The sequence below is a fragment of the Dermacentor silvarum genome, chromosome 4, assembly GCF_013339745.2.
Source record: "Dermacentor silvarum isolate Dsil-2018 chromosome 4, BIME_Dsil_1.4, whole genome shotgun sequence".
In the NCBI taxonomy this organism is placed as follows: Eukaryota; Metazoa; Arthropoda; class Arachnida; order Ixodida; family Ixodidae; genus Dermacentor; species Dermacentor silvarum.
Window position 1 is genome coordinate 215,253,144 of NC_051157.2, and position 27,147 is coordinate 215,280,290.

A 27,147-nucleotide genomic window follows, 5' to 3' on the forward strand; every position below is an offset into this window, starting at 1 on the left:
ACGCGGAAACCACAATAGGCCCTTCATTAGCCGCTGCAACAGGGAGGCTTGCATCTTCAATCAACGCCTTCGTGCATTCTGCCGCCGAACCCGTAAGGTCTTTTACATCGACCACGGATTTCAGCACCTGCCTCCAACTCGTGTCCTTGCTGCCGATGGCCTACATCCAAGTTTTGAAGGGGTCGCCCTCATAGCCAGCCACATCCAGGGCATCTGCTTCCGAAAAGGTCGCTACACTTCCCCGGGGTGGCGTGACTTTTCCGCTGTGGAGAAAAACACCGTCCCCTCACTGAACAACAAGAACTTCCCGCCGCTGTCCTCAGCAGCGTCACAAACGCATCCCCCCACGGCAGCCCAGGTAGTGGCCTCAAATGGTTTCTCTTCGACTACCGACCACACGGGCATGTTGGACAAACCTTCCGAGGTGATCCACCAGAGGCACAAGGCTCCAGCAGCGCCAAGCAAATCGAAGAAGGTTCCTCCTTCCGGTCCACTCACCTACAACCTTCGCAAGAACGCCGGACAAAGCGCCGCCAAGAATTGTGATGTATGACTGCGCCCGCCATACAGTGGTAAGGCGGCCCGTTTCCCAGTCTCCAGGGATTTCTTAAAACTCAGGAAATTATCAGAAAAACGCATCCGCTGCGAATTGCACGCTTCCGCCCTTGCCCGTTATTCAAACGTCTCAGTTGTTCCTAAAGGCCTAAGGATTAATCTAAAGCCAGCCACTTCGGAAATGTCCATTAATAACAAAATCAAATGGGAGAACGTTCTTAAGAATGCATCGTTAGAATTAGTTTCAATTATTATAGATCACTACAAAGCAAACGCGGAGTCGCTACGTAGGCAGGAGAAAGTGCTGAGACAGAACCTCACTTCGGAAGAGTCATTAGAAATAGTTCGCTATGAATCCGATAAGATGTCAGCACTCTCAAAAATTAAAGCCCGCAAATTTTCCCGCGACAACGTTGGTCCTCACGACAACCGGCTGGGAGTCGCTACGTACGACAACCAGCTGGGATCAACACATGATATGCCTCCCACACCAGCACCCTTACAGAACAACAACAAAACGATTGATAACGTTGTGAACCTGTCTAGTATTCAACTTACCGCAGCCGAGCTTAGCGCCCTCTCAAAAGGTTTGAATTTTTGCCCGGCCACCGGCGGCTTTAGTGAATTTCAGCTTCTTAAAGATTTAGACAACTTTTCAAGAAATTTGAGACTTCGAGAATACTTTCATGACCATCCTAAATCAGAGAAAACACGTCATGCGCTACCTAGCGGTAAGCACTGGACTCCTCCTCCACAGCGCGACAAGTGTCTAGATATATATATTAAAGCAGTACAACGCGATATACTTCAGGCATACAAAGAACAAGTTCCCTTTCGACACAACATCTCTATTGAAGAAAAAAGGGCACTGGATGAATTAAACAGCAAGCAAGATCTTGTAATTAAACCTGCCGACAAAGGAGGTGCAATAGTGATTATGGACAAAAATGACTATGTTAAGGAGGCCAACAGACAACTATCTGACTCTTCATTCTATAAAACACTAACTTATGATCCTACTAAAGATTTTAAACTCGAGATCAAGAATAGAATCACGGAACTTGTAAAGGATAAGAAGATGGATACAACAATCGGCAACTCTCTAATACCGCTCAGTCCCGTAGCGGGAAGATTTTATCTCTTACCCAAGATTCATAAAGAACACAACCCAGGCCGACCCATTGTTTCCGGTGTAGGCACTGTCACTGAAAACATATCACGCTACGTTGACAGCTTAATTCATGGAATACCAAGTACCTTTTCGTCTTTTGTAAAGGATACCAGTCATTTTCTTTCTGGCATCATAGAATTAGAAGTACCTCCTGAATGCTTACTCGTTACACTCGATGTTAGTTCTCTATACACAAATATCCCTCATTCTGATGGGATAAGGGCGGTGCTGTCAGCATATGAAGATTCGCCAGTCGCCAAGCCTGTTGACTGCTACACGCTACAGATACTTCTTAAGTTAGTTCTCGAACTAAACAATTTTGAGTTTAACGGGGTCCATTACGTGCAAGTAAGCGGAACGTCAATGGGAACAAGAATAGGTCCTAATTACGCCAATATTTTTATGGCTGTACTAGAAGAAGAATTTCTCGCGTCTCGCAGCTTAAAGCCACTCTGCTACAAGCGTTTTATCGATGACATCTTTATGATATGGCCTCATGGTGAAACAGATCTCTTAAAATTTATAGGTGACTTCAATCGTGCTCATCCCACTATTTCTTTTTCTCACCACTACTCGCACGACAGTGTTAACTTCCTCGATGTAAGCGTCTCACTGTCTGGAGGCAGATTAACTACCAAACTTTACAGGAAGCCAACAGACACCCACCAGTATTTGCATTTCTATAGCAGTCACGTCAGACACTGTAAAACGGGCATTCCGTACAGCCAAGCCCACCGCTTTAAGCGTATATGTTCAAACAAAGAAGATTTTAGTGCTAATTGTGCGCTAATGAAAGACGCCCTCCTGAAGCAGAAATACCCGGCAAAAATAATTGATGATGCTGTAAACAGAGCTGGCGAGCTCAACCGTGCCGACATACTTAAAGCTAAACTACCTGATAGTGAACAATGCACAAATCTAATCCTTACCCACTCTGCGTCGGTGCCCAAGGTTTCAGCGATTCTTAGAAAGCACCATAATATACTTGCACAAAGCGATCGCCTTAAGCGCATATTTGTGGAACCGCCCCGCGTCGTGTATAGGAGAAATAAAAATTTACGCGACAGTTTGACAAAGTCAACCTTAAACCCAAGCCGTGGCACAGGCTGTATGCCTTGCAACAAATCACGTTGCCAGGTTTGTCCTCACATGAGGACAACACAGAAAGCAACCAGTACCGCGTCCAACTTCTCAGTTCAAATAAAAGGAAACTTTACATGTGACACCGCCAATGTGATCTATCTTCTTGAATGTACAATTTGTAGTCAACAGTATATTGGTCAGACGGAGACACCTTTCAGGATACGATTTAATAACCACAGGTCACACACAAAATCTCTTTTGAACCTTCCCGTATCCAAACATGTCAACCTTCCCGGTCACTCTTTCAATGACTTAAAGGCGACAATATTGGAATCAGGCTTTCGCTCACACCACGACCGGGAAATTCGCGAGTCCTATCTTATCTATAAGTTTAATACCACCGCCTCGGGTATTAATGAAAGCAAAGGGAAACTCACGTCCTTGCCTTCTGATTAGACAAATGTGGTTATAGCCGAAAGTTAATTCCTTGTAGTCTAACCGCAACGCATATAAGACGGTCTTGCTTCGTGCTGGCACGTCCGCATATCCTCTCTCTTTTTCACTCTGGAGACGTTATTGTGTCGCATGCCCCCTTCGCACGGCGTGTCTGCCGTGCAGTGTCTTCTTATCTTAAACGATGGTGGTCCCTCGGGACTGGGGAACGCGCTGCCTTAGAGGCGGCTCATCAAAGCCACCCACATATGTTTTCCTCCCTTTTTTCCCCCTTCCGCCACCAATTTTTTTTCTCTTTTTTTTCTCTTTTTTTTCCCGCTTCTTTGACGGTGAGGACCACGCGTCCACCTCCGTGACTCATCACAGCCATCCACGTGTGGTGCTCTCTCCATCTGTTAGTGCCTCGTTTTAAAAAAACGGGTATTTTTGCTGTTTGTTTTGTTTTTTCCCCTTACACATTGTTTGGAGCCACATGTGCTTTCCACGTGACTTCCCGACACCTTGGGAACGAACGTCTTGTGTATTCTCATTCACTCCGATGAAGGCCGGACCACCGGCCGAAACGTCAGTAAAATAATAGTATTTTTGTTGTTGTTAAACGTGTGAGCATTTCTTTCATAATATTTTCACCGGGTTCAGCGCAAACTCCTAATTGACTATATATATATATATATATATATACATTGTGGGCATTTATTCTGCACTTTTTCACCATATATACATTATCATCACCATGCGTGTGCCCTTCATGTTAAGCGCGCCTGCGGCGGCATCATCAGCGTGGACTGTGCCGCAGGCTGTGCATGCCGGTTGTTGACGCCGCCATCTTTCGCCGTGTCGTCTCTCGGGCTCAATAAGGTCCGCCCTTACTGTAACGTCCCAAGTGGTGAAGGTGCTGTATATATATATATATATATATATATATAGCGAGAGAGAGAGAGAGAGAGAGAGAGAGTTCTGGCGCCCATGTTTATCTCCGTCCGCAACCGCCTGCTCGCGATATATATATATATATATATATATATATATATATATCGCGAGCAGGCGGTTGCGGACGGAGATAAACATGGGCGCCAGAACTCTAGCGTTTAATGTTCATTTCCGCTTTCTCCACTATTGCACCACACCGTTCTTGTGCAGTTCGTCATATATGTATGCGTATATATATATATGTATATATATGTCTATATATTAATATATAGTGCAACTGACCGAGGTCTGCTCTGGAACGCCGTCAGTTGCATTTCGCATTCCGAGGAGGCACGACGTTTGTCCAGTGAGCTCAACAACCCTTCGCAATGTAATATCCGGGAGAAAATCATATATCTGGGAACTGAAAGAGGTGCGAAGGAGTGTTAAAGCATCCCTCTCGCACTTACCGCTAGTCACGCTGACACACTGCAAGATGACACGCTGCTTGCTGCCATCTTGTCATGTCAGATATAAGTGGCATAAACGTTTTCGCCACGACAAGCAAACTGCGCCGACAAAAAAGAAAACACAAGAAACGGAATAAATAGTTCTTTAGTGAACCAGTATCGGGGGAAACCAGGTACCCAACGTAGCAAGCAGGGATTTTGCTGCAATACTAACAAAACGCCGCACTATTCCGGTAACTATTCCGAGAAGAGTTGCGCTTCTTTGCTTCGGTTAGTTAACGTGACTGTTAACGTGTTGATTGCAGTTTCGACTTCGACAACATCGTACTTGCGAAATGCTGCAGCACGGACGTATTTCTGCCATTCACCTAAGTGGGTCGGTAGCAGAGCGTAATTGCATCATTGGTATTTTTGAGAGCAGCAGACGTTGTCATGGTATCGCGTGAAGGGGCACCGAATGAAAGACGTTTTTTAACAGCGAAGCTGTTTAGGCCAGCCGCAATGTGTGGTTCGTACCAAGAAGCTGCCGCGCCGTAGCCATGGCAACCAGGAGAGTGGCGACACCCGCGAGGGCGGTGCGGCGCATGCGCACGCCGTCTCCTCCTCACCAGCTCCCTACCTTCCGACCCCCGCCTCTCTTTTCTCCGCTGCGCGCTGAGCCAGGAAAAAAAAACTGTCAGCCCTTCCAATGGGGTGGAGATGGAAGACCAGCGAAGCTGTACTATGGTGTGAATTATGTATTTCCAATTATGACTATTAAGATGTGATGGTGTAATTGGTTATTTGAAGTATTAAAGAATGATGAAATATATATGATCCGGTGATTTTCATTTATTTAGTGACGACAGGGACCATACCTTATGGTCGCTACGGTGCACCACCATAGAGTGTACGGCAAAGGTTGGCACATTCTTCATAAACACGTCACCAACGCGCGCGCGCTCGGTGCGAACGCGGGCAAAAGGCCGCCGCCGTCGACAACAGTAGCGCGCGTTGTTTGTGTGACCGCACACAACCGCTGTCAAAACGCTGGCTACGTGACGAACGGCTAAACTCCAATGTCGACACTGTTAGGGAAGAGGTGGGCGAGAGCACAGAGAGATTCAGAGGCAGAGGCCGCCAGGGCTGCGCGCATGCGCCGCAGTGGGAGAGCGGGCACGCACAAGCACAGTCCAGGGTACCTCGATGTCCTCCACGTCCACCACTCCCCTTACACTGGGAAGTCCCGTTTGCTCTCCACCGAGCGCCTCTTCCTCTTCACAACCACAATCTCTTTCCGCCGTGCATTCGCTCCCCTTGACAACGCGCTTTCACTCGCACATACAGCATACGGCCAATGAGAGTTTCTTTCTATTGCCGGACGCGACGATCGAAAGGTGAGCCCTTAACAGCTTCGCTGTAAAAAAGCGAAAGCTTGCACTAGGCCGCGAAAAGCTCAAGACGCTGGCCGATTGATTTCATCTCTTGGTTGTAGCTAGGTTGAACTTGGCTATGTCGAGGTTTAAACTTGGTTGTAGCTAGACCTATACTCGTGCACGTCATCTGTGCTAGTACTGGAAAGGCTGCGGTAGTAGTGGAAAGGTGCGCGGCGGTAGCGCCACGGTGCGGGGGAGCATGACGTCATACCAGCTGTGGTGGTGGCAATAGCGCGACGGTGGCGTCATAGCGTGGCGCCCCTTTCCAGTACTACTGGAGCCTTTCCAATACTACCACATTTGACGTACACGAGTACAGGCCTACCTAGAAACAAGTTTAAACCTCGATATAGCCAAGTTCAACCTAGCTATAACCAAGAGACGCAATCAATCGGCCAGCTTCGCTGTCTTGAGCTTTGCGCGGCCTAGTGCAAGCTTTCGCCTTTTCTTTTTGTGAAAGCGCACATGGACACTATGCAAACAGATGGGGCAGTTGTTGCAGCAGTAGTGAGCACGCCGACCTGCGCCGGCTGTGCCGACTCAGGAATGCTGCACCACAATACACAAAGAATGAGCATTCACACGAGGGAAGCATTTATTTAGCTATTCCACGTGCTTATGCTAAGCGTATGTTACCCCGAAACATGCAAAAACCTACCAGATACGTCGGATGTACTTCCATAGAAAAACTGCCGGATCGGTCTAACTTACGCGGACATAAAAAAAAAAAAAACGTCGGACATACCTTTAGCCACACCAATGATTCAATCTCCCAGCCATGGGTAAACCAAGCACCATTTATATGTTAAAATGTGTGGAGTATTGGAAATGTGGTACTCACGACATGTTAGCCTTGCTCAAGACTTCCTTCTCGGACTTGAGGCCATTGTCAAATTCGTGCATCATCTCGCAGTCAGACTCCCTAAAGAACGTTGTGACTGGTCTGCACTGAAAATCGTAGTGTTCGGAAATACTAAGTTCTAGTTGCTTACTTCATGTACACCATAATATTGACACAAGCTGCCTTCAAATGCGTCCTTCCAGTTGTTTACGGCTACGTGCGAAAGAGAGAAGCAGTGAAGCGGCAACACGTGCCCACAAGGCCCATGCGATCTGAGCAAAGTGCCATCAGCGTGCGACACAAGGCAAAAGAAGAGGCCGTGTGGAACTCTTGGGAGAAGACTGTTGTTGTTGAGGCAACAACAACAACAACAACAACAACGACTGTACGTTGAAGCCAGACTCACCTAGCTATTTGTCGGGCACAAGCTCGCCAACCGTAACTAATTAAAGTACATTCACTCAACTGTGTGTTCAAATTCTGGTGGAGGTGGGCGAGCCTCCCCACAGTGGTAGAAAAGAGGTATTCTGTCATGAGTGAGCCATACGTCAGCCTTCCTTAAACTTCTCTCGGGTGGCGGCGCCGTATTTCGAGGCATCGGGTTGTTTATCAAGGTAGTGGTTGCGACGTCAGCATGCCGGGGAGTTTGCGGCATTGAGACGCTCGGCTGGCGCAAGTAGGGGCGCTTGGGGCTGTGGTTCTCGAACCACTTGTCTGACCACTTCGCGAACCACCTCTGCCAGTGAAAGGAGCGTTGGAGCATTATGGTCAGGCTGTAGCCCCTAAAGTTCTTCTCGCACTACAGATCGCACAAGCACCCCGTATGCCCTCCACGCTGTTTCCGAAGACTGCTGGAAGTGCGTCTACAGAGGCGACGTTCATTTCCCGATTGTATATCCTAGAGCACTGCACGGGCCGATTTTTGCAGCCCGGGCCCGGCTCGGGCCCGTTTTTACATTGGGCGGCCCGCCCGAGCCTGATCAAAACTTTTATGGCGAGACCAGGGCCCGGCCCGGGCCCGGAAATGTTCTACGTTACCCGCCCGGCCCGGCCCGCCACCCCTTTACCTTAGGCCCGAGCCCGGCCCGAACCCGGCCCGAGACCGAAAAATACATGTTTTTCAGAGTTGAGACGCCCGAGAATAACTCCCTGCACGTTACATGCGCACCACCAGAAAGCCCGAGCCCGACCCGGGCCCGCGTCAAAAAACCCAAGCCCTGGCCGGGCCCGGGTCAAAAAGCACACGCCGTGCCCGAGCCCGTCCCGAGCCCGTGAAATAATTGCTCTACCCGGCCCGGCCCAGCCCACGGGCCGGACTGGGCCAGGGCTTTCGGGTAAGCTCGAGCCCGTGGAGTGCTCTAGTACATCCCTGATCGCTGTCGCAACGTTCTTTCCATTGTTGTCGCCTCAGAAAGAAACTCAGGGGCAGGCTCCGATCCATCCCTGCAGACAGTCCTTGTTTCACGCTTCGCATTACATGGCGAAGCTTGTTGTCCTTGCTCATGTTCGGATCAGCTCGGCGGAATAGGCGGGACGTGTCTTCTACATACATCAGGCACACTTTCATTATTGCGCTAGCTTCTTGCTTGGAGGGCAGCTTCCACCTGCCGCCTGTACTCGGGTAAGTGGCAAGCAACTCCCGTCGGAAGCATCCCACGACATTAATTAAAAATTAAATTAAATTATGGGGTTTTACGTGCCAAAACCAGTTCTGATTATGAGGCACGCCGTAGTGGGGGACTCCGGAAATTTGGACCACCTGGGGTTCTTTAACGTGCACCTAAATCTAAGTACACGGGTGTTTTCGCATTTCGCCCCCATCGAAATGCGGCCGCCGTGGCCGGGATACGATCCCGCAACCTCGTGCTCACCAGCCCAACACCATAGCCACTGAGCAACCACGGCGGGTCCACGACATTAAGGTCGCTTCGTGGTTTTCAATGCCCGTTAGTGCGCTATCCTTTAACGTGAAGTTAATGTCTCGTAGTTGCGCTCTCCGTTCCATCCGTTGAACTCCGCGACGCACTCGTAGCATTCCTGCCAGTCTTCTGCGTCTTCAAATGTGTTGTCATGGAAAGGCTCTGGCCTCATAGGTGAGTTCGTGTGACCCTAGTTGTCATCTTGGTAAATCTCCGCTGATAGCTGTTGACGCTCTGATAGAATCCGGCATTGAATCCGGAACTCGGGGAGCTGAACACGTAGGTGACGACAGCTGTGTTGGTGAACAGAGGTCCGAGTCGCCGCGGGTCCGGGCTGCTTTCTGTGACTCGATAAGGGCTTGAAATTATACCCAGCACCTTCAGCAGAATTGTTAGACACAGTTGAGTGAATGTACTTTAATTAGTTTACGATGTGCGAACTTGTGCTCGACAAATAGCAAGGTGAGTCTGGCACCAACGTACACAGCCTTCTCCCAAGAGTTCCACGCGTCCTCTTTCAAAGACGATAGTCTTTATTGGGTTACCTAAACGCGAAAAACTTTGTTCGTCTGTCACTCGATTCAACCGCCCGGCGAATACCGATTCAACCGCCCGGCTAAAATCAAGTGAGCTGCTAGCACGGGTGGCACGGGGTCATACACGTCAACATGATACAGTGCAAAGGAAACCTCAGGCCTATTTGAGGCAAAATACATGTACATAACCGTGATCCGCAGCATTAATTTAATTAGGAATACACATAGCACTGGTTTTTACGTTTATAAATGAAAAATCAACGTGTTAGAAATGGTGTCGAAGAGACGCTACGCGCTAAAGACAAGCCGACTGAAGCTGCGGCTCTTGTGCCAGCTTTAAGCCAACAGTAATAAAAGGCCCAACAGATGGCGCGAGAGCAGGGTGAACACGGGAAATTCGAGTTGAATTCAGCAAAACCTCCATTGCATCCATCATGGGAGGAGTGAGAGGAGGGGAAGAGCGTGAGGGGTGGGAGGGGGGAGATGAGAGTGTGTTACGTATCAGGGGCGGCAGAATACTATCGTCTTTCGACGTCATTTGCAGTGAAGCAAGGAGATATACGGCCAAATTTTTCCTTGTGTCGCGCGCCGAAAGCACGTAGCGGCGATCGCACGTGCCTTGTGAGCACGTTTTGCCCACTTCACTGCTGCCCTCTCTTGCACGTAGCCGTTAACAACAGGAAGGGCGCAGGAAACGGCTGGCGCCTGTGATTTGAAGGCAGCTTGTGTCGATACTGCCTATAGTTGCTTACCTGGAGCATGAAAAACTTTCCTTCGCAGATTGCCCACTCGATATCTTGAGGCGTAGTATATGTTTTCTCGATCTGTAAAATCCCAGAGACGAAACAATAAATAACCGGTTAACTTCAAATAAGAATTTACTGGTGTAATAATAATAATAATAATAATAATAATAATAATAATAATAATAATTGTTATTATTATTCATTTATGAGTCAATAAATTACTGTGCAAAAGAACAACCATGTAGTCTAATTTCTGGCGCACGTATACATCAGACAAAAAATCAGCCGGGCAAGATAAGCAAAAAGAAATTAATAAAAAGAACAATCTTTAAAAAAAGAATGTATATACGACTAGGCGCAAGGTGAATACAAAAGAAAAAGGTGAAGAAGGGGAGTTGAACAATGTGTTAAACTATGACACAACAACAGGAAACGACAATGATAGCCATTTATGAAAAATATCGAGATCGTGAAAATAAGCGTTATAAAGGCTGTATTCTGTGGACACTTGCGTGTTGGTGATGACAGGGAGGAATATGATGACAGGCAGGTGTCTCTTCCATGGCGATCTTGCGCGGAATACGAAAAATGATACAACTCAGCAGTTCGGGACAGGTTTGGATACCGTGATGGTGTTTGAAAACAAAGAGAAGGTCAGCGCGATTACGTCGGCAGCGAAGTAAAGGCAATGACAAAAAAAATTAATACCCCTCCCCTACCGGAAACAGTCATGCACGCGAATGATGTCTAACCCTAGGTTGGTTAGTTTTTGGAGCGTTACAGACGGATTAAAGGAAACCTCTGGATTTTCCCGGCGTTGTCGTTGTCCTTCGGCGATGACAGCCGAACCTCTGGATTAGTCCGGCGTTAGGTTTTTGCTTCGACGTCAGCCTGTCTAACCTCTGGATTCTGCCTGCGCTGTCGTGCTTCATGATGGCAGCCCTAACCTCAGGATCGGTCCGTCGTCATTTCGCTTCGACTTAAGCTTGCCGAAGCTCTGGATTCGCCCGGCGAGCCCGAGCACGTTCACGGGCCCGCTTTCGCTGGCGTCCCTTCAACGCAGCCTCCTGTTCGGCAGAACGAACCAAACGCGGCCTCCTCATCTGACTGCGAGCCTGAACTGGGGGAAAACGGAGGGCGCGAGTAGAGCGACCACGCCATCACACCCTTTCTCTCCTCCGGAGGGCGGGGACGCCTGTGATTGGCCCATCCATCATTTCTAAACCCATTGTGTAAGGTTTCCGCGGCTGTGGAGCCTCTATGCGAGATATATTCGTTTGACGAGCATGCATTGCTGAGCGTGCACGTGTTACGAGCGCGCGCATTGCACTGCGTCTACTTCTTCATGCATATAAAAACCCACTTTAAAGGCGCGTACGATGAACCGACAGTGGCTGAATTTGTTAGCGTGGTGGTCTCGCAACCCGAAGGTCGGTGGTTCGAATCCGCAGCCAGACGACCAATTTTACACGGAGCTGTCAAAGCCTCGCTAGGTTGGTCTCGTTGGCGTGCGCAGCATCTGCTTGAAGAGCGTCACCTTGGAGAGAGTGAAAAACAGAGCATAGGATGAGGTGCAGAGAGTGAAAGAGAGCGAGCGAAATAAAACAAAATCTTCTTGGCGAGGTGAGATAACAGCACGGGTACCCATGTTTCGAAGGCGAGCATCATAACCACTGCGCCATACACCCACGCTTGCAGAACACGAATTTACGGGAACCATATTGCCACCAGCAGTAGTGGGTGCAGTGCTAAAAGGCAGGCCGGACAAGAAGAAAGAATTGCGTGTGCTTCTCCGCCCGCTCAATAGCCAACTCCCAGCGCCGTACTTCTCAGGAGCCGCTACCCTCAATAAACATCGCGTCGCCCGTTCTCTCAAAAGGCACGTGATAAAGTGGTGGAGGTGCTGGGTATTTCTCACCCATGTCGCAGACCCCTTCTGGCAGTGGAACCACTACACCCGTGCCCATCGATACGCCGGTCCACCGGGCCAGCCGCAGGATCCGGGGACTGCCTCCTGAAGACTCCGCAGCGCTTCAGACCATCTCAACCGGTATGGAAAGCGCCGCAATGACGAACAGGCACACACCTTAGAATCCACGGGCTCCAAAGTCGTTCCATGGCAAGGTCTTCGAAGATGTCGGAGACTGGATGGCCGACCTCGAGCGCATGGCCGAATACAACGAATGGGAGGACGCAACTAAACTTCGAAGTGTCTACTTTTGCCTGGAAGACGGCGCGCTCACATGACTCCAAAACCGTGAGCTGCAACTGACGTCAGTTACTATACAACTATGTCGTCAAGACCGAAGCATTGCATTGTACCGAAGAATGTAACAGAACTTGCTATGGGCGAGAGAAAAACACTACAATATAAACCTGATTGGCGACCTCCGCACCATATAGGAACCCTGCAGGATGCGACAGTAATTAACAGTACAAATTTCCTTTCTTGATGCCATCGGCATATGGAATAAAAAAGTCGATATAGTGGAAAGAACATCATTAATAAAAACTTTTAAATGTGAGTGGTTCCTAACACTGATACTCTAGGGACGCCGCTAGTTGCCATGTAAAAATTCACCGAGAATTAAAATACTCCTTAATGGATACGTGTTTCATTCATCATCATTATCAGCCTATATTTAAGTCCACTGCAGGACGAAGGCCTCTCCCTGCGATCTCCAATTACCCCTGTCTTGCGCAAGCGTATTCCAACTTGCGCCTGCAAATTTCCTAATTTCATCATCCCACCTGGTTTTCTGCCGTCCTCGACTGCGCTTCCCTTCTCTTGGTATCCGTTCTGTAACCCTAATGGTCCATCGGTTCATCCTACGCAGTACATGGCCTGCCCAGCTCCATTTCTTCCGCTTATTAGTGGCGCGCTAACGAATCTCGCGCCGTCTCTCAGACAAGTCATTCAGGAGCAGGTCTCCGAGGTGCTGCCGTCCGCCTCTCAGCCGCCACCTGTTGCCGCACCACTCACGTATGCGGCTGCCACTGCAGTGCCTCCGCGTCGACCGCCAGCGTTGGCCTCTCAACCTCTCCGACAGCCACCGGCGCCATTCCCTGGTGCACAGCAGCACATCGTCAACCCGTGGCGCACTACCGACAATCGACCGATATGCTACGTTTGCGGCATTCCCGGTCATGTCGCACGCTTCTGTCGTAGGCGCTTCGCGGCTGCCTCGAGGGCACCAAGATACCGCGACTACTCCTTCCGCCCCGCGTACTACACTCCACAAGACGCGCCACCTGAGGTATACGCACGAGACCCCCAGACTGACTCGAACTTTCAACCCTTTGCGTCCCGTCGCTCACCCTCACCACGCCGCCGTTCTTTGTCACCGATGCGTCGCCGACCCACCGCTGAGACGGAAAACTGACTGCCGCAGCTCCGGAGGCACGAGCTGCGTCATCGTCGACCTGTGTAAGTCCTCGCTTGTCCCCAGCCAACGTTGTCGAAGTTTTTTGTTGAAGGTGTACGAACTCTTGCGCTCATCGATACCGGTGCCACTATATCTGTCATTAGTCAGAAACTTTGCCGCACACTTCGTAAATTCACAACGCCACCTACAGCGTTTTCCCTCAGTACTGCAAGCGCACAGCGAATCCATCCGATTGCGGCATGCACGGCTAAGGTCGTCATTGGCGACGTACTGTACAACATTGAGTTTATTGTGTTGACTTCGTGTTCTCATGATGTGATCTTTGGGTGGGATTTCTTGTCGCGCCATCACGCCGTTGTAGACTGCGCTCACGCTCAGGTTGAACTGTCTGTATTTGGCGATGTACCTTCGGTCCATATGCCCGCGTCTGGTGTTGACAAGCTTGTCGTGGCTGCTGACACTGACCTGCCCCCTCTCAGTGCCGTCATTGTTCCTGTTTACTGTGCTGCCCTTACTGAAACTACAGTTTTCTTGACGCCGTCTGACGTATTCAGTCGCCGCCACCATGCGTCGCTGCCATTTGACGTCCTAGCACTTCACCAGGATGCCTCCGGAATACTTATTTTCAACGCTACCTCATGCCCTGTCACGTTGCGCCGTAATGAGACGCTTGGCCACGTTCAGTCAGTCGACGATGATGTTATCGTGCCTATTGATTCCTACGAGCCCACTCCGAACACTGAGCTGAACGCGCTGACCCCTCCCCTTGCATCCGATGACGTGTCCTCGGATGTATTTTCCCCTGCCATCGACAGTAACCTCGCTCCGGATCAACGTGCGCAGCTTATTTCCCTTCTCAACGAGTTCAGAAGCTCTTTTGATTTCCCTCAAGCATCATTAGGTCGAACTAACACCGTTGTTCACAGAATTGACACCGGAACCAACACCCTTTGCGCCAGCGCCCTTACCGCGTATCACCAGCGGAGCGTCGTATAATTACGGAACAAGTTAACGACATGCTTCAGCGTGGAGTCATCAAGCCTTCCTGTAGTCCTTGGTCATCCCCCGTTGTGCTGGTTAGGAAGAAAGACGGTTCCATTAGGTTTTGTGTGGACTACCGGCGTCTCAACAAAATTACTAGAAAAGATGTTTACCCTCTTCCTCGCATAGACGACGCCCTCGATTGTCTACAAGGCACCGAATTCTTCTCATCGCTCGACTTGCGTTCGGGTTATTGGCAAGTCCCGGTGGCCGACTGTGACCGTCCAAAGACCGCGTTCGTCACACCAGATGGCCTGTACGAATACACATTCATGCCATTTGGACTTTGCAATGCGCCTGCAACATTCGAGCGAATGATGGACAGCATTTTACGCGGTCTAAAATGGCAGATCTGTCTTTGCTATCTAGATGACATCGTCGTGTTCGCCCCCGATTTCGCTACACATCTCGCCCGTCTGCGCACGATTCTCCAATGCCTTACCAACGCAAGCCTTCAACTCAACCTGAAGAAGTGTCACTTCGGGGCTCGCCAGCTCACCATACTGGGTCATGTAGTGTCAAAACACGGTATTCTTCCTGATCCTGACAAACTTCGCGCCGTCGCGGAGTTTCCTAAGCCGACTACACTAAAAGAACTGCGCAGCTTTGTGGGCTTATGCTCGTATTTTCGTCGCTTTGTCCGGAACTTTGCCTCCATCATGGCACCGCTTACGAAGCTACTTGCTCGCCCTGGTGACCTATCAAATTGGACTCAAGCCTGCGACGACGCCTTCACTACATTACGGCATCTGCTTACCTCACCACCCATTCTACGCCACTACGACCCGACTGCGCCAAACGAAGTACACACGGACGCCAGCGGTGTCGGTCTTGGTGCAGTACTCGCGCAACGCAAACCAGGATTTTCCGAGTATGTTGTAGCTTATGCTAGCCGTGCCCTCACCAAGACTGAATCCAACTACTCAGTAACCGAAAAAGAGTGTCTGGCGATTGTGTGGGCAATAAGCAAGTTTCGTCCATACTTATACGGCCACACTTTCGACGTGGTGACGGACCATCACGCTCTGTGTTGGTTGGCTTCCCTGAAGGATCCTTCTGGTCGCCTTGGACGTTGGGCTCTTCGCCTGCAAGAATTTGACATTCGCGTGGTGTACCGATCGGGGCGAAAGCACTCTGACGCTGATGCTCTCTCCCTATCTCCCGTTAAATCGGCTGAAGAGCCACATTCAACTGGTGCCTTTCCCTTGGCTGCTCTGACCGCCACAGACATGCCATCTGAACAGCGCAAAGACCCCTGGATCACCTCTCTCCTGAATGTTCTTTCCGCACCGCCAACTTCTGCACACCCCCGTGCACTTCGCCGCCAAGCCACGCATTTCGCGATACGGGATGAACTGTTATATCGTCGCAACTATAGACCGGATGGCCGTAAATGGCTGCTTGTCATCCCTAGCCACATGCGCTCCGATGTCTGCGCATACTTTCATGCTGACCCCCAACATGCTCACGCTGGTGCGCTGAAAACGTATGAGCGGCTCCGCCAACGTTATTACTGGCGTGGACTATATACCTACGTCCGAAAATACATTCGGTCTTGCCAATTGTGTCAACAACGTAAACCATTTCCCCATTCGCCCGGACTCCTGCAGCCTTTACCGTGTCCTGCACGACCCTTCAACCGTGACGGAATCGATCTTTATGGCCCACTTCCGTGCTCTGCCGCTGGTAACAGATGGGTCATTGTGGCAGTGGACCACCTAACAAGGTATGCGGAAACAGCCGCGCTTCCTTCGGCTGGCGCTCGTGATGTTGCGAACTTCGTCTTACGTCATTTCATCCTCCGCCATGGCGCACCACGCGAGCTACTGAGCGACAGAGGGCGTGTGTTTTTATCCGATGTCCTTCAGGAGCTCATTCGTTCATGCCGTACAGTTCACCGCACGTCTACAGCCTACCACCCACAGACCAACGGACTCACAGAGCGCTTCAACCGAACGCTGGGAGACATGCTGTCCATGTACATTGCTTCTGACCACACTAACTGGGATGTCGTTCTTCCGTTCGTCACTTACGCCTATAATGCCGCGACACAGTCGACCACCGGCTTTTCCCCATTCTTTCTTTTATATGGCCGCGAACCATGCACCCCTCTCGACACCATTTTGCCGTATCGCCCGGACGTCTCCGAATTCAGCCCAGTTTCTGAAATGGCTCAATATGCTGAAGAGTGTCGTCAGCTGGCCCGTTCATTTACTTCAGACAACCAAGCCCTCCAGAAAGATCGCCATGACCGCAATCTCACTGAACAAGCTTTCGCCGCCGGCTCCCTCGTATGGCTCCGCATACCGTTCCATTCCCCTGGCCTGACTCCTAAGTTTGCCCCCAAGTACCAAGGCCCTTATCGCGTCATCGAGTGCCCATCTTCCGTCATCTATGTCATTGAGCCGCTCAACCCAACCTCCGACAAGCGTCGTCTTGGCCGCCAAGTGGTCCATGTTAGCCGCCTAAAGCCATATCATGACCCCCTTGTTGTCACGTCGCCTTGAGTCGCCAGGATGGCTTCCCTTCGCCGCCGGGGTATTGTAGTGGGGATGAAGCAACGGACTCACCAGTGGGACTCTGTCTTGGCTGTAGGTGCGAGCGTAGATCGCGAGCTGCTGACGCCGGCTGAGACTGTCTTTGTGCCCGTCGTGCAATACTTCCGTCTGCCGTCCGGTGTTAATAAACCCCCTTCCACATGGAAAATGGGCAAAGACGGCTTGCGCTCAGCGTAAAGCTCATCACGCAGGGAACGCACCTCAACCTGTAGCATACCTATAGCCTCAGCCTGCTGTGTGGATGCCTGCGCATTTTCCCTGCGCAGACGCTCGTTATCACTGCACAGCCGTGCCACTCAATCGCTCAGGAAAGATATTCCCTCGAGTGCCTCAAGGAGTAGGCCACGAAGGGCAGCCGTTCGCCTTGAAGCTGGCCCCGACGAGAGGAATGCCCTGTGGAGGGGTCACCGATGGGGAAGCAGCGGGCGTGTTGACATCGCTAAGCCTGACCGCTGGAATGTCGGCGTTCTGGCACAGGTTACACGTGAAAGCACTCTCACCAGACTTCAGAAGCTCCAGGTCCTCGTCGTTCCATGCATACACTTCACGTACGCACGTCTTTCACATGAAATATAGCGATGAAACTGCTGTTTGGCATAAAAAGGCTGGAAGCACAGAATACAAACGTCTGCAATTATAAATAATAATCCATCAATCGATTAACTGATCAATCAAATGTTTATTACACTGCCCAGGAACAGCTACGGAGGCTTCGTACTGGTGCACTTCGAAAGTAACACGCGAGACGAACTTTACAAAGACATATCTGGTAGACAAAGCAATGCGAGATGAACAATCAAACAGGGAAACAGAAAACGACTAGGCGGGTGTAAAAGAAAGCCAGTCATACAGCATCATTATATACATTTATACGAAACATTGGAAATGAACTCTGAAATAAGTCAAGATAGGCAGAATACTTATTACATGTTTTTGGTAGCCGAGCCATAGGACATACTTTGAAGCAACGAGGCTGGGCAGAAAACGCGGAATGTTTCCTGGTATACTTTTGCGGCATGGAGAACTGTACATAATAAATTAAGAAGCTTTGGGCAAGTTCATGGACCATTTTATAAAGGAACAAAATGTCCGATTTATACGTATTCATTTTAGACGTGTGAGTTGAGGTATATTTCAATGGGTAGGACTATGATAGCCAGAACGGCAAAAGAGGTGCTAGAAAATAGATATTAGTTTATTGCGGACGCGTTCCATGCGGTGACAATTAGGTTTGCATGTGCCACCCTAAACTACAGACATACTCTAGTAACGGTAGGCCCACAGTAGAATACAATTTCAGAAGCGCTACAGAGAAGTGGAGGTCATGCGATATTCGACAAACAATAGCAAGAGCGCGAAGGACACGTTGTTTCGCATATTTAGCGTGAGAAGAAAAGATTAGCGTTTTGTCGAAATACACACCAATATCTCTCATTTCATTGACCCTGGGTAATGGAGCATCCCGAAGGGTGTATGGAAATCGCAGGGGGTATGACTGATCAGTTTTGAACGCAGTTAAAAGTAGCTTATTGATTGCGGACCAGCTTGAGAGTTAAAAAAAGATGTCGTTTTGAATGTCAATGAGGTCATGAACACTGCTGACAGTCTTAAATAAGTTTAACCCTTTAACTGATAGCTCAACAATATTGTTGACCTAGCAAAAGCATCTGCGAAAAATAGACCAATCCAAATATTAGTCTGCGCCTTTCAATTTACCTTTATTTATGTACCTGCTCAACGGCGGTATTCACTGAAATGTCGAGCGTGAGCAGCAGCAGATGCATTGATCACAAAACCTGAAGGCTTCGTCGTTATCTTCTTAGCGCACGTGGCAGTCGTATTCTTGCCAATGCGAATTTTTCCCCTTTTTTAAGGAAGCTCTTATTTCTTAACTCCATAAAGGTACATCTCAAGAACACTCATTGACCTTGCCATAGCAATTGCCAGAGACCAGTTTTGCACCATACATTTACCTTTCACCACCTGGCCAACAATAGTTTTGACCTACTGTATCTCGCTGAGTTTTTAGAGAAACCATTTAATATTTCAATTGGTATGTAATGGAGCAAAGTAAAAGAGAACTAAAGCAATAAAAGCATTCTAGGTCAAGTCTTTCTTACCTTGCCACTTGAAGGGTTAATTAAGTCGCCAGCATATAGAAGGAATGAAGAGTGTTCAATTGCTGACGGAATGTCATTTATCAACAGTAGGAAGAGGAGAGCTTGGGAGAAGAACAAATCCTTGGGGAACTCTGCTAGTGACCCCTCAGCGCTCGCGTCTGCTACGGTGGCAGGGGGCGCTCACAGCTAGAACAACTTAAAGTCCCTATATAAGAAAAGTACCGCCATCCTTTGATAAACGCCGCTTCTCTCTCTCCCGTATCTCCGATTGGACGATGATAGCGTGCGCTTTTCACTTCTTTATATTTTCTTTTTTTCCGCCTCAGAGCCATGTTGAAAGTCCTCTGCGCAGCCGCAGTCGCCGGCGTCGGCCGTCGTCTCCTTCGCCTCTACGACAACGTCCGACATCACCGCTCAACCTTCAACAGGGAAACTAAAGGATGCAGCTCTTAGAGGTGACGCTGCATCTTCGACTTCCACCTGAAATCCTCTCCTCGTATTGCCGACGCGACGAAACTTGATCGACGTTGACGTTGACGGCTTAACTGTTCCCGCACTCGTCGATACTGGGGCACTGTGATGTGCAGGTTCTTGTTTGAAAGCAGGTCTCTGAGGCAGGGCCTCAGAGGACCGAATCAAAGGACGAAGTCATTGGTTTCAAAGAGCAGAATGAGAGATTTAATATACACGTTATGAAGTAAAGAGCCGAAGAAATTAATAGAAAGGAAGGCACAAGAAAAAAATGTCACAGTTTCACCCTAAGGGCGAAGCAATAAATGCGATAGCAACACAGCAATGTCATACGAAGTAAGGTGAGCGGCTTTGGTAGCAATATGAATTGTAGTAAACATGAGCTGATTAAGTAAGCAGGTGTGCTGCGGCGTAAGTAGACCGACATGAAGAGAGACTCGATGACCACGAGAAGGCGCGTGTGAAACGGTGGTGTTGATGAGAAGCGCTTCCCGTGGGCAGCGCGTGCGAAGGGACACACCTGTAGCGCTGCACTACCGATCCGGGCAGCATTGCATGTGTAGCGAGCGTTGGAAAATGTGGCCCGTCTATCACTAACTGTGGTGTGAGTGCGCACAAACAAACATGAATAGATCACACCGAATGACTGCAGACAACGACTGCCAAAACGCTGGCAGCAAGCCCATATACGCCGCAGCGGGCGAAAGTACGTGCCGTCTATCGCTTCAACGGAAACTGAGCGGCGAATGCACAGCGCATAAAGGTCAGAGCCGTGTGGAGATAAGAGACGGTGCGAGCGAGCGACGAGCGTGGTTGTTGGCAGAGTAGAAATGACCCCCCCCCCCCCCCCCCGCTCCCTCCGGCGCTCGCTTCCCGCTTCCTTGCTTGCGCGTGGAAGATTGAGTGCGCTCGCTCTCCGTGACAGCGTGCGTCCCCGCACGCTTCCGCTCGGGCATACGGCGCGCGGCGAAGATTTTATCTATACGGAACCTCACGGCGACGGCGACGACGACGGCGACGACGACGGTGACGCCGACGGCAGAAATCCGGTGGAAGTGTCCATATAATTGCTATCGCAATAAAAGCAAGCGCTTTAGGAGAGGAGGCGGCGGAGGAAAGAGTAGATGGCGGTACTTTTCTTATATAGGGACTTTAGAACAACTAAGGTCCCTTTATGTTACAAAGGTAGCGCAAACCATTGTTCAAATAGGAAAGCTAAATTTCCTCCCCGCCCTCTATCCCTCTCCTGACCGCTTCACCGTTTTTCGCTCTATCATTGGACGAGGCTTGACATGTGACGAATAATGCGCGCGGCTTTCGTTGTCGCGAGAAAACGGCGCCATTAGTGAGCGTACGCTTTTTACATGTTTGAAGACGCGCTCGGCTGCAGCACGATGCCGACTTGCTGTGCTGTTGGATGTTCAAATAGCATTGCGAAGGGGGGCATGCTTTTTGCGGTTCTTCGTGGCAGACGAAACCTCAAACGGCGAGCGATATGCCTCCACCGTATGCGACTGGCTTCAAGAAAGTCTGGTAACAGGAGTGTTGCAATTAGGGACGCCGTTACAAACGTGCAATAAGTTTGTTTCAAGCTTTTACTATAATAATGCGCAAGTATGTAATGTGCAATGATTGCCGTGTTGCAATGTCTTTATCTTATTATCGATATATCAGGAATTCATAAAGGTGGTCTTACCTTTATCCAATGCTGGTGTTATATGCAATAATTGCGTTGTTTGAATGTTATGTCTTATTATGAATATATTTGTGTTGTGAAAGAGTGCCTTTATCTTTATGGATACGATTACAAATGAGCGAAGATGCAATGTGCAATGATTGTTTTGTTTCAATGTGTTATCATATTTCGAAACTTGAGAACGAGAAAGAGTGCCCTTTATTCGCTACAATAATCGTGTTTCCTTTGTTTCAACTAAGTGTAAATGTGTGTTCATTGAAAATATTAAAACGTTCTTGGAATTTGGAGGCGTCCTTACTGAGGGAGGTTCTGATCGCTGTTCTCACCCAGTACGCGATGAACGCGGGTGCGTTCGCGAGTTCACCATCAGCCGACGACTGAGTAAAAAAAAAGTCCCAGTTTATTCTCTTCGGCGAACAAAAGAGCGAATTTTGGCAATATGAATACCAGCATGACTTCTCATAAAATCAGCATAATGGAATAGTCGCCTATTAAAGAGCAAAACGCAGAAAGCTCGCGCACACACACGGGAACCAAGGCATATAACTGAGGGGGAAGGAAAAGCGCGCGGATGCATTTTGGAAATTTCGGCCACACAAGTAAGGACGGAATTTCGAAACCGCCCAGTCAAGGGCAAGACATTCCCGTGCAGTAATAGAGTAATTGCGTTCAGATTTCGATAGGAGACGACTTGCGTATGCAATAACACGGTCAACGCCTCGTTGGTTTTGGGCTAAAACTGCACCGATGCCGTGACCACTAGCATATGTGCGCACTTCCGTTGGAGCAGCTGGGTCAAAATGGGCAAGAATAGGTGGAGTCGTTAGGGCGGCGATGAGGTCAGAGAAGGCGTCAGCTTGTAGAGGACCCCAACAAAACGGGACGTCTTGTTTGAGAAGGTCAGTGAGTGGACGTGCGAGCGCCACAAAGTTTTTCACAGAACGGCGAAAGTAGGAACAAAGCCCCACAAAACTACGAACGTCATGGGCAGACCGTGGAACGGGGAAGTTCGTGACAGCGCGTACCTTCGCTGGGTCCGGTCGGACACCGAAAGCGTCAACGAGGTGGCCCAGGACAGTAATTTGACGAAGAGCGAAGTGGCACTTCGAGGAATTTAGTTGGAGGCCAGCTCGTCGGAAGATTGCTAGAATGGTCGAAAGGCTCTCCAGGTGTGTTGCGAAAGTGGGGGAGAAAATTATCACGTCGTGCAGGTAACATAAACACGTCGACCATTTAAATCCTTGAAGCAGTGTGTCCATCATTCTCTCAAACGTGGCTGGTGCGTTGCAGAGACCGAAAGGCATGACCTTGAATTGGTAAAGGCCATCATGGGTCACGAAGGCGGTCTTCTCGCGATCCAGGTCGTCTACAGCGATTTGCCAGTAGCCAGATCGAAGGTCCAGGGATGAAAAGAAGGTGGCACCATGGAGGCAGTCGAAGGCGTCGTAAATACGTGGAAGAGGGAACACGTCCTTCTTGGTGATTTTGTTGAAGTGCCGATAATCAATGCAGAAACGCCAGGAACCGTCTTTCTTCTTTACTAATACGACGGGAGAGGCCCAAGGACTAGATGATGGTTCGATGATGTCCTTCGCAAGCATTTTAGCCACTTCTTTTTGAATCACTTGGCGCTCTGATGCGGACACACGGTAAGGTCGACGGCGAATGGGCAAAGAGTCGCCAGTGTTGATTCGGTGGGCGACAATCTTAGTCTGGCCCAAGGGTTGATCACGAATGTCGAAAATTTCGCTGTATGAGGCCAAAACCCGGCAAAGAGCGTCGGCCTGGTCAGGCGAAAGGTCTGATCCAATCATGTTGCGAAAAATGCTGTCGGGGGAACTTGGAGACGGGGAAACTTCAGCTTCTTCAGGTGCAGTTATGGCGACAACCGCGACGTCATAGTCTGTTATCGCGGTGAGGTGGGCAAGCGACATCTTGTGGGGCAACACTTGCGGGGTCAGACCAAAGTTTAGTAGAGGGAGGAACACACAGTTATCAGCTAATGTGGCGATGGTATGTGGCAGAGTAACATTGCGCGTCAGGTGCACGTCTGTAATCGGAGAGACGATATAGTCGCCGTCAGGAACGGGAGGGGTCGATGAAAAACACACGTACGTGACGGCTCGCGGCGGTAGGCGAACAAAATCGGTGGGGCTTAAGCGGCTGACGGGCGTTTCGCAGGCATCTGATACAAGAGGAAGATCGAGGCAGAGCGTTTCCGAAGAACAATCTATTAAGGCCGAGTGTGCCGAAAGAAAGTCAAGGCCAAGGATAAGGTCATGGGGGCAGTGAGCAAGGACGGCAAAAAGGACAACAGTGTGACGACCGGCAATGCTGACACGGGTGGTGCACCTTTCCATCACTTTAACAGCACCACCATCGGCAACACGTATTGTCTATGTCATAGACGGCGTCATAATCTTCTGCAGGCGGCGGCGTAAAGGGGCGCTCATATTAGACAAGTGTGCACCAGTGTCGATGAGGGCGGTCACAGGAACATTGTCGACTTTGACTTCTAGGAGGCTATGGTGAGTGGGGAGCGTCAGTAGAGGATTTTCAGGGGACGATGGCATTGCAGCTTCACCTCCATAAGCTGCACTATCTAGTTTTCCTGCGGCGATTGTCCAGAAAAGGACGGCGAGGAAAAGCGGCGAGGCTGCGGAGAGCGGGATTGGCGGCGTTGTGGCGACGGGGAGCGGGACAAGCGGCGAACAGGAGCAGTGGCGTCAGAGGGAAGAGGCTCGTGGGAGGACGACGAGTGGTAAGTAGAGGAACCAGCGGCTGGACGTCTGAAAGGAGTAGGGTACATGGAGGTCTGGCGAGATGCGTAGGTCCAACGGCGACGGCAATAACGAGCAATGTGCCCGGCCTGATGACAGCAGAAGCACATGGGCTGATCGTCGGGCGTTCTCCACTCCGCAGGATTGCGGAAGGAAACGGGAGAGGTGTAGGAGCGTCGAGCGGGTCCAGAGGAATAAGGCCGAGCGTCAGGACGAGTCAATGGGCACGCTGATGGAAGGCCGAGATTGGCAAACTCCTGCCTGACGACAGCTTGAATGAGGGACACCGATGGCTGCGACGGGTCACTGGCGTGGGGTGTAAACACGGGTGGTTGAATAGGTGCAGCACAGGCGGCTTTAATCTCGCGATGAACAATGCGAGTAACGTGGTCAGAGGTGGGCGGCAGGCGAACGGCATCACAGGATGAAGTTGCAGCCGTATTGGGCAGCCGGGTGAACCTCTGGATAATACGGCGGCTCTTCGCGTGACAAACCGCGGGTTCAACGTTGGTATAGACGAGCAGGTTAAAAGCATCATCGGCGATGCCTTTGAGCACATGAGAAACCCTCTCGGACTCAGGCACGTGTTCGTCAACTTGGCGGCAAAGAGCGATAACGTCCTGAATGTACGAGACGTATGACTCGGAGGATGTCTGTGCACGAGTCGCAAGTTCATTCCGCGCAGCAAGCTGCCGACCAGTGCTGTCACTGAAAAGGTCGCGGATCTTCTCTTTAAAAGAGTCCCAGCTGGTAATGTCCGCCTCGTGCGTCTCGAACCACACCCGCGGTGGGCCGTCGAGGTAAAAGAGCACGTTGGCGAGCATAAGGGTCGGGTCCCACCTGTAGCCGGCGCTGATCCGTTCGTAAAGGTTGAGCCATTTGTCGACGTCAACCCCATCCTGGCCGGAAAATACGCCAGGATCACGAGCAGGAGGCAGAACGATGTAGGTCGGAGCCACGGGAGGGGCAGGGGGTGAAGACGATGTGCCTGCACCGACTGACACGTTCGCAAGCGTGATGAGGCGGCCGTTGCGGAGCTCCGTGATCGAATTGGGGAACTACTCAGCACGTCCACCGAAAAGTTGTTACGTAAAACGACGCAAGGTGAGACTATTGGCATTGTATTTACAGTATGGGAGAGACACAGTAGCCAAGATGGTGGACAGCCACCAGCACCAGAGAGAACCGTCTTCTTCGTCGTCTGCCCCAGGCTGAATGTCTGTCTCGTAGCAATATCTTACGTACGAACAGCCTTGTGAAAATGCGCCCAGAACAGTCGCGTTTCAAGCGAGTGCTTCAACAAGCCGAATGCGATACGAAATGAAGCGGGTGGTAGCGGCCGCGCGCTTCGCTCACTAATGGCGGCCGAGAGGGAGGGGCGAGGAGGAAACGGCATGGAGAGGAGGGGTTTGCGCTACCTTTGAAAAATAAAGGGACCTTCGAGGCAGTCAGGAGTTTATCGGTACCCAATACTCTTCACCAACTTCGCGAGTTCTTGGGCCTCAATTTCTCACGCCGTTTTATTCTACACTCCGCAGACTTACCGCCGCCGATCACTGATCTACTAAAAGAGCCATAAAGCCCGTCTTCGACACCATGGTCGCCTCAGGCTCAGTCTACCTTTCTGGTTGCTAAGCAAGCCGTCGTTGAGGCAACTCGGCTGGTACATCCCCGTTTTGACACATCGACTAGAGTAAGGGTAGATGCCTTCATTGTGGCCATCGGAGTGGTGTTGCAACAATATATTGGCTCTGTAACGCACCCCTTGGGTTATTTATCTCGGAAGCTGCAATCCGCCTAGACACGCTAGTCTGTTCGGTCGCGAGATGTCGGCCATCTACGCCAACATTCAACACTTCCGCCACTTGCTGGAAGGACGCGAGTTCTACGTGATTACTGACCATAAGCCTCTGACTTACGTGTTCAGTACGAACTCCTCAAATTACGTCGCGCGGGAGATACGGCATCTTGCATACATCGAGTTGACCACGGACATACGGCATGTCAAGGGAGCCGAAACAGTAGCCGATGCCCTCTCCCGTGTTGCGGCGATCGGCTCCACTTCCACTGCAGTCGACTGGCACGCGCTATCGGAGGCACAGCGCAACGACCCTGAGCTACAAGCGCTGCGGCAATGACCCTCCTCCCTTTGCCTCCAGTCCCATCCATCCGCGCCATGTTCTGCGTGGTGCGGTAGGTCTGGGTCTCTTCCGCACCCTTTCATTCCTGCAACGTTCTGGCGGGCCATTTTCCCTCTCTGCACGACATTGCTCATCCTGACATACGGGCCACTCAACCCTCGTCACGCAGCGCTATGTGCGGCCTCGTGTCAATGCAGATGTTCGCGTGTGGGCCCGTTCCTGCGCTGCGTGTCAAACAATCAAGGTGACCCGTCACACAATGGCGCCACACCAACGGCTCTGCCTCCCGACCAGCGCTTCGACCTTGTCCATATGACATAGTTGGCCGTTTCCTCTTTCACGCGGCTGCCGTTACATTTTGACTATTGTGGATCGTGTCACACGGTGGCCCGAGGCAGTCCCCATCGTCGACATCACGGCAGACACAGTGGCACGCGTTTTTGTTTCTTCATGGGTTTCACGTTTCGGCTGCCCAGCCATTTTAATGACAGACCGTGTACGGCAGTTTGAATCTGCAATATTTGCTGCACTTGCCTGCATTCTGGGTGTGAAGCACTGCCGCACTACTGCTTACCATCCGTCCGCTAACGGCATGGTCGAGCCCATTCATGGGCAGCTCAAGACGACCCTCACAGCGTGCCGTGACCGTGAGCACTGGATGTATCACTTGCCGTTGGTAATGCTTGGCCTCCGGGCTGTCCTCCGCCGCGACCTTGGGCGCTATACGGCCGATCTGGTTTATGGTGCTCCTCTACGTCTTCAGGACAATATTTTCACCACAGAAACGACAGCTCCTCAACATCAACCCTATCTTCAATGCCTCCACAACTGCTTACACGACCTCACGCCCGTCCAG

The 27,147-nt window shown here is 50.4% G+C and overlaps 1 protein-coding gene across 5 annotated transcripts in view; it reads right to left on the reverse strand.

Moving 5' to 3' along the window:
* The window catches only part of LOC119449227 (putative phosphoenolpyruvate synthase), a 614,437-nt gene that overhangs the window by 236,569 nt on the left and 350,721 nt on the right, over nucleotides 1-27,147 (reverse strand). For all 5 annotated transcript variants that reach the window (XR_007466614.1, XR_007466613.1, XR_007466615.1 and 2 more), the window contains exons 21-22: nucleotides 10,105-10,176; nucleotides 6,898-7,004 (exon numbers count right to left, since the gene is read on the reverse strand). Coding sequence is in view for 2 of the 5 variants with exons in the window: in XM_049666356.1 (XP_049522313.1) it covers nucleotides 6,898-7,004; nucleotides 10,105-10,176 (179 nt within the window). In the remaining 3 variants the exon portion in view is untranslated. The remainder of the gene's footprint in view (nucleotides 1-6,897; nucleotides 7,005-10,104; nucleotides 10,177-27,147) is intronic.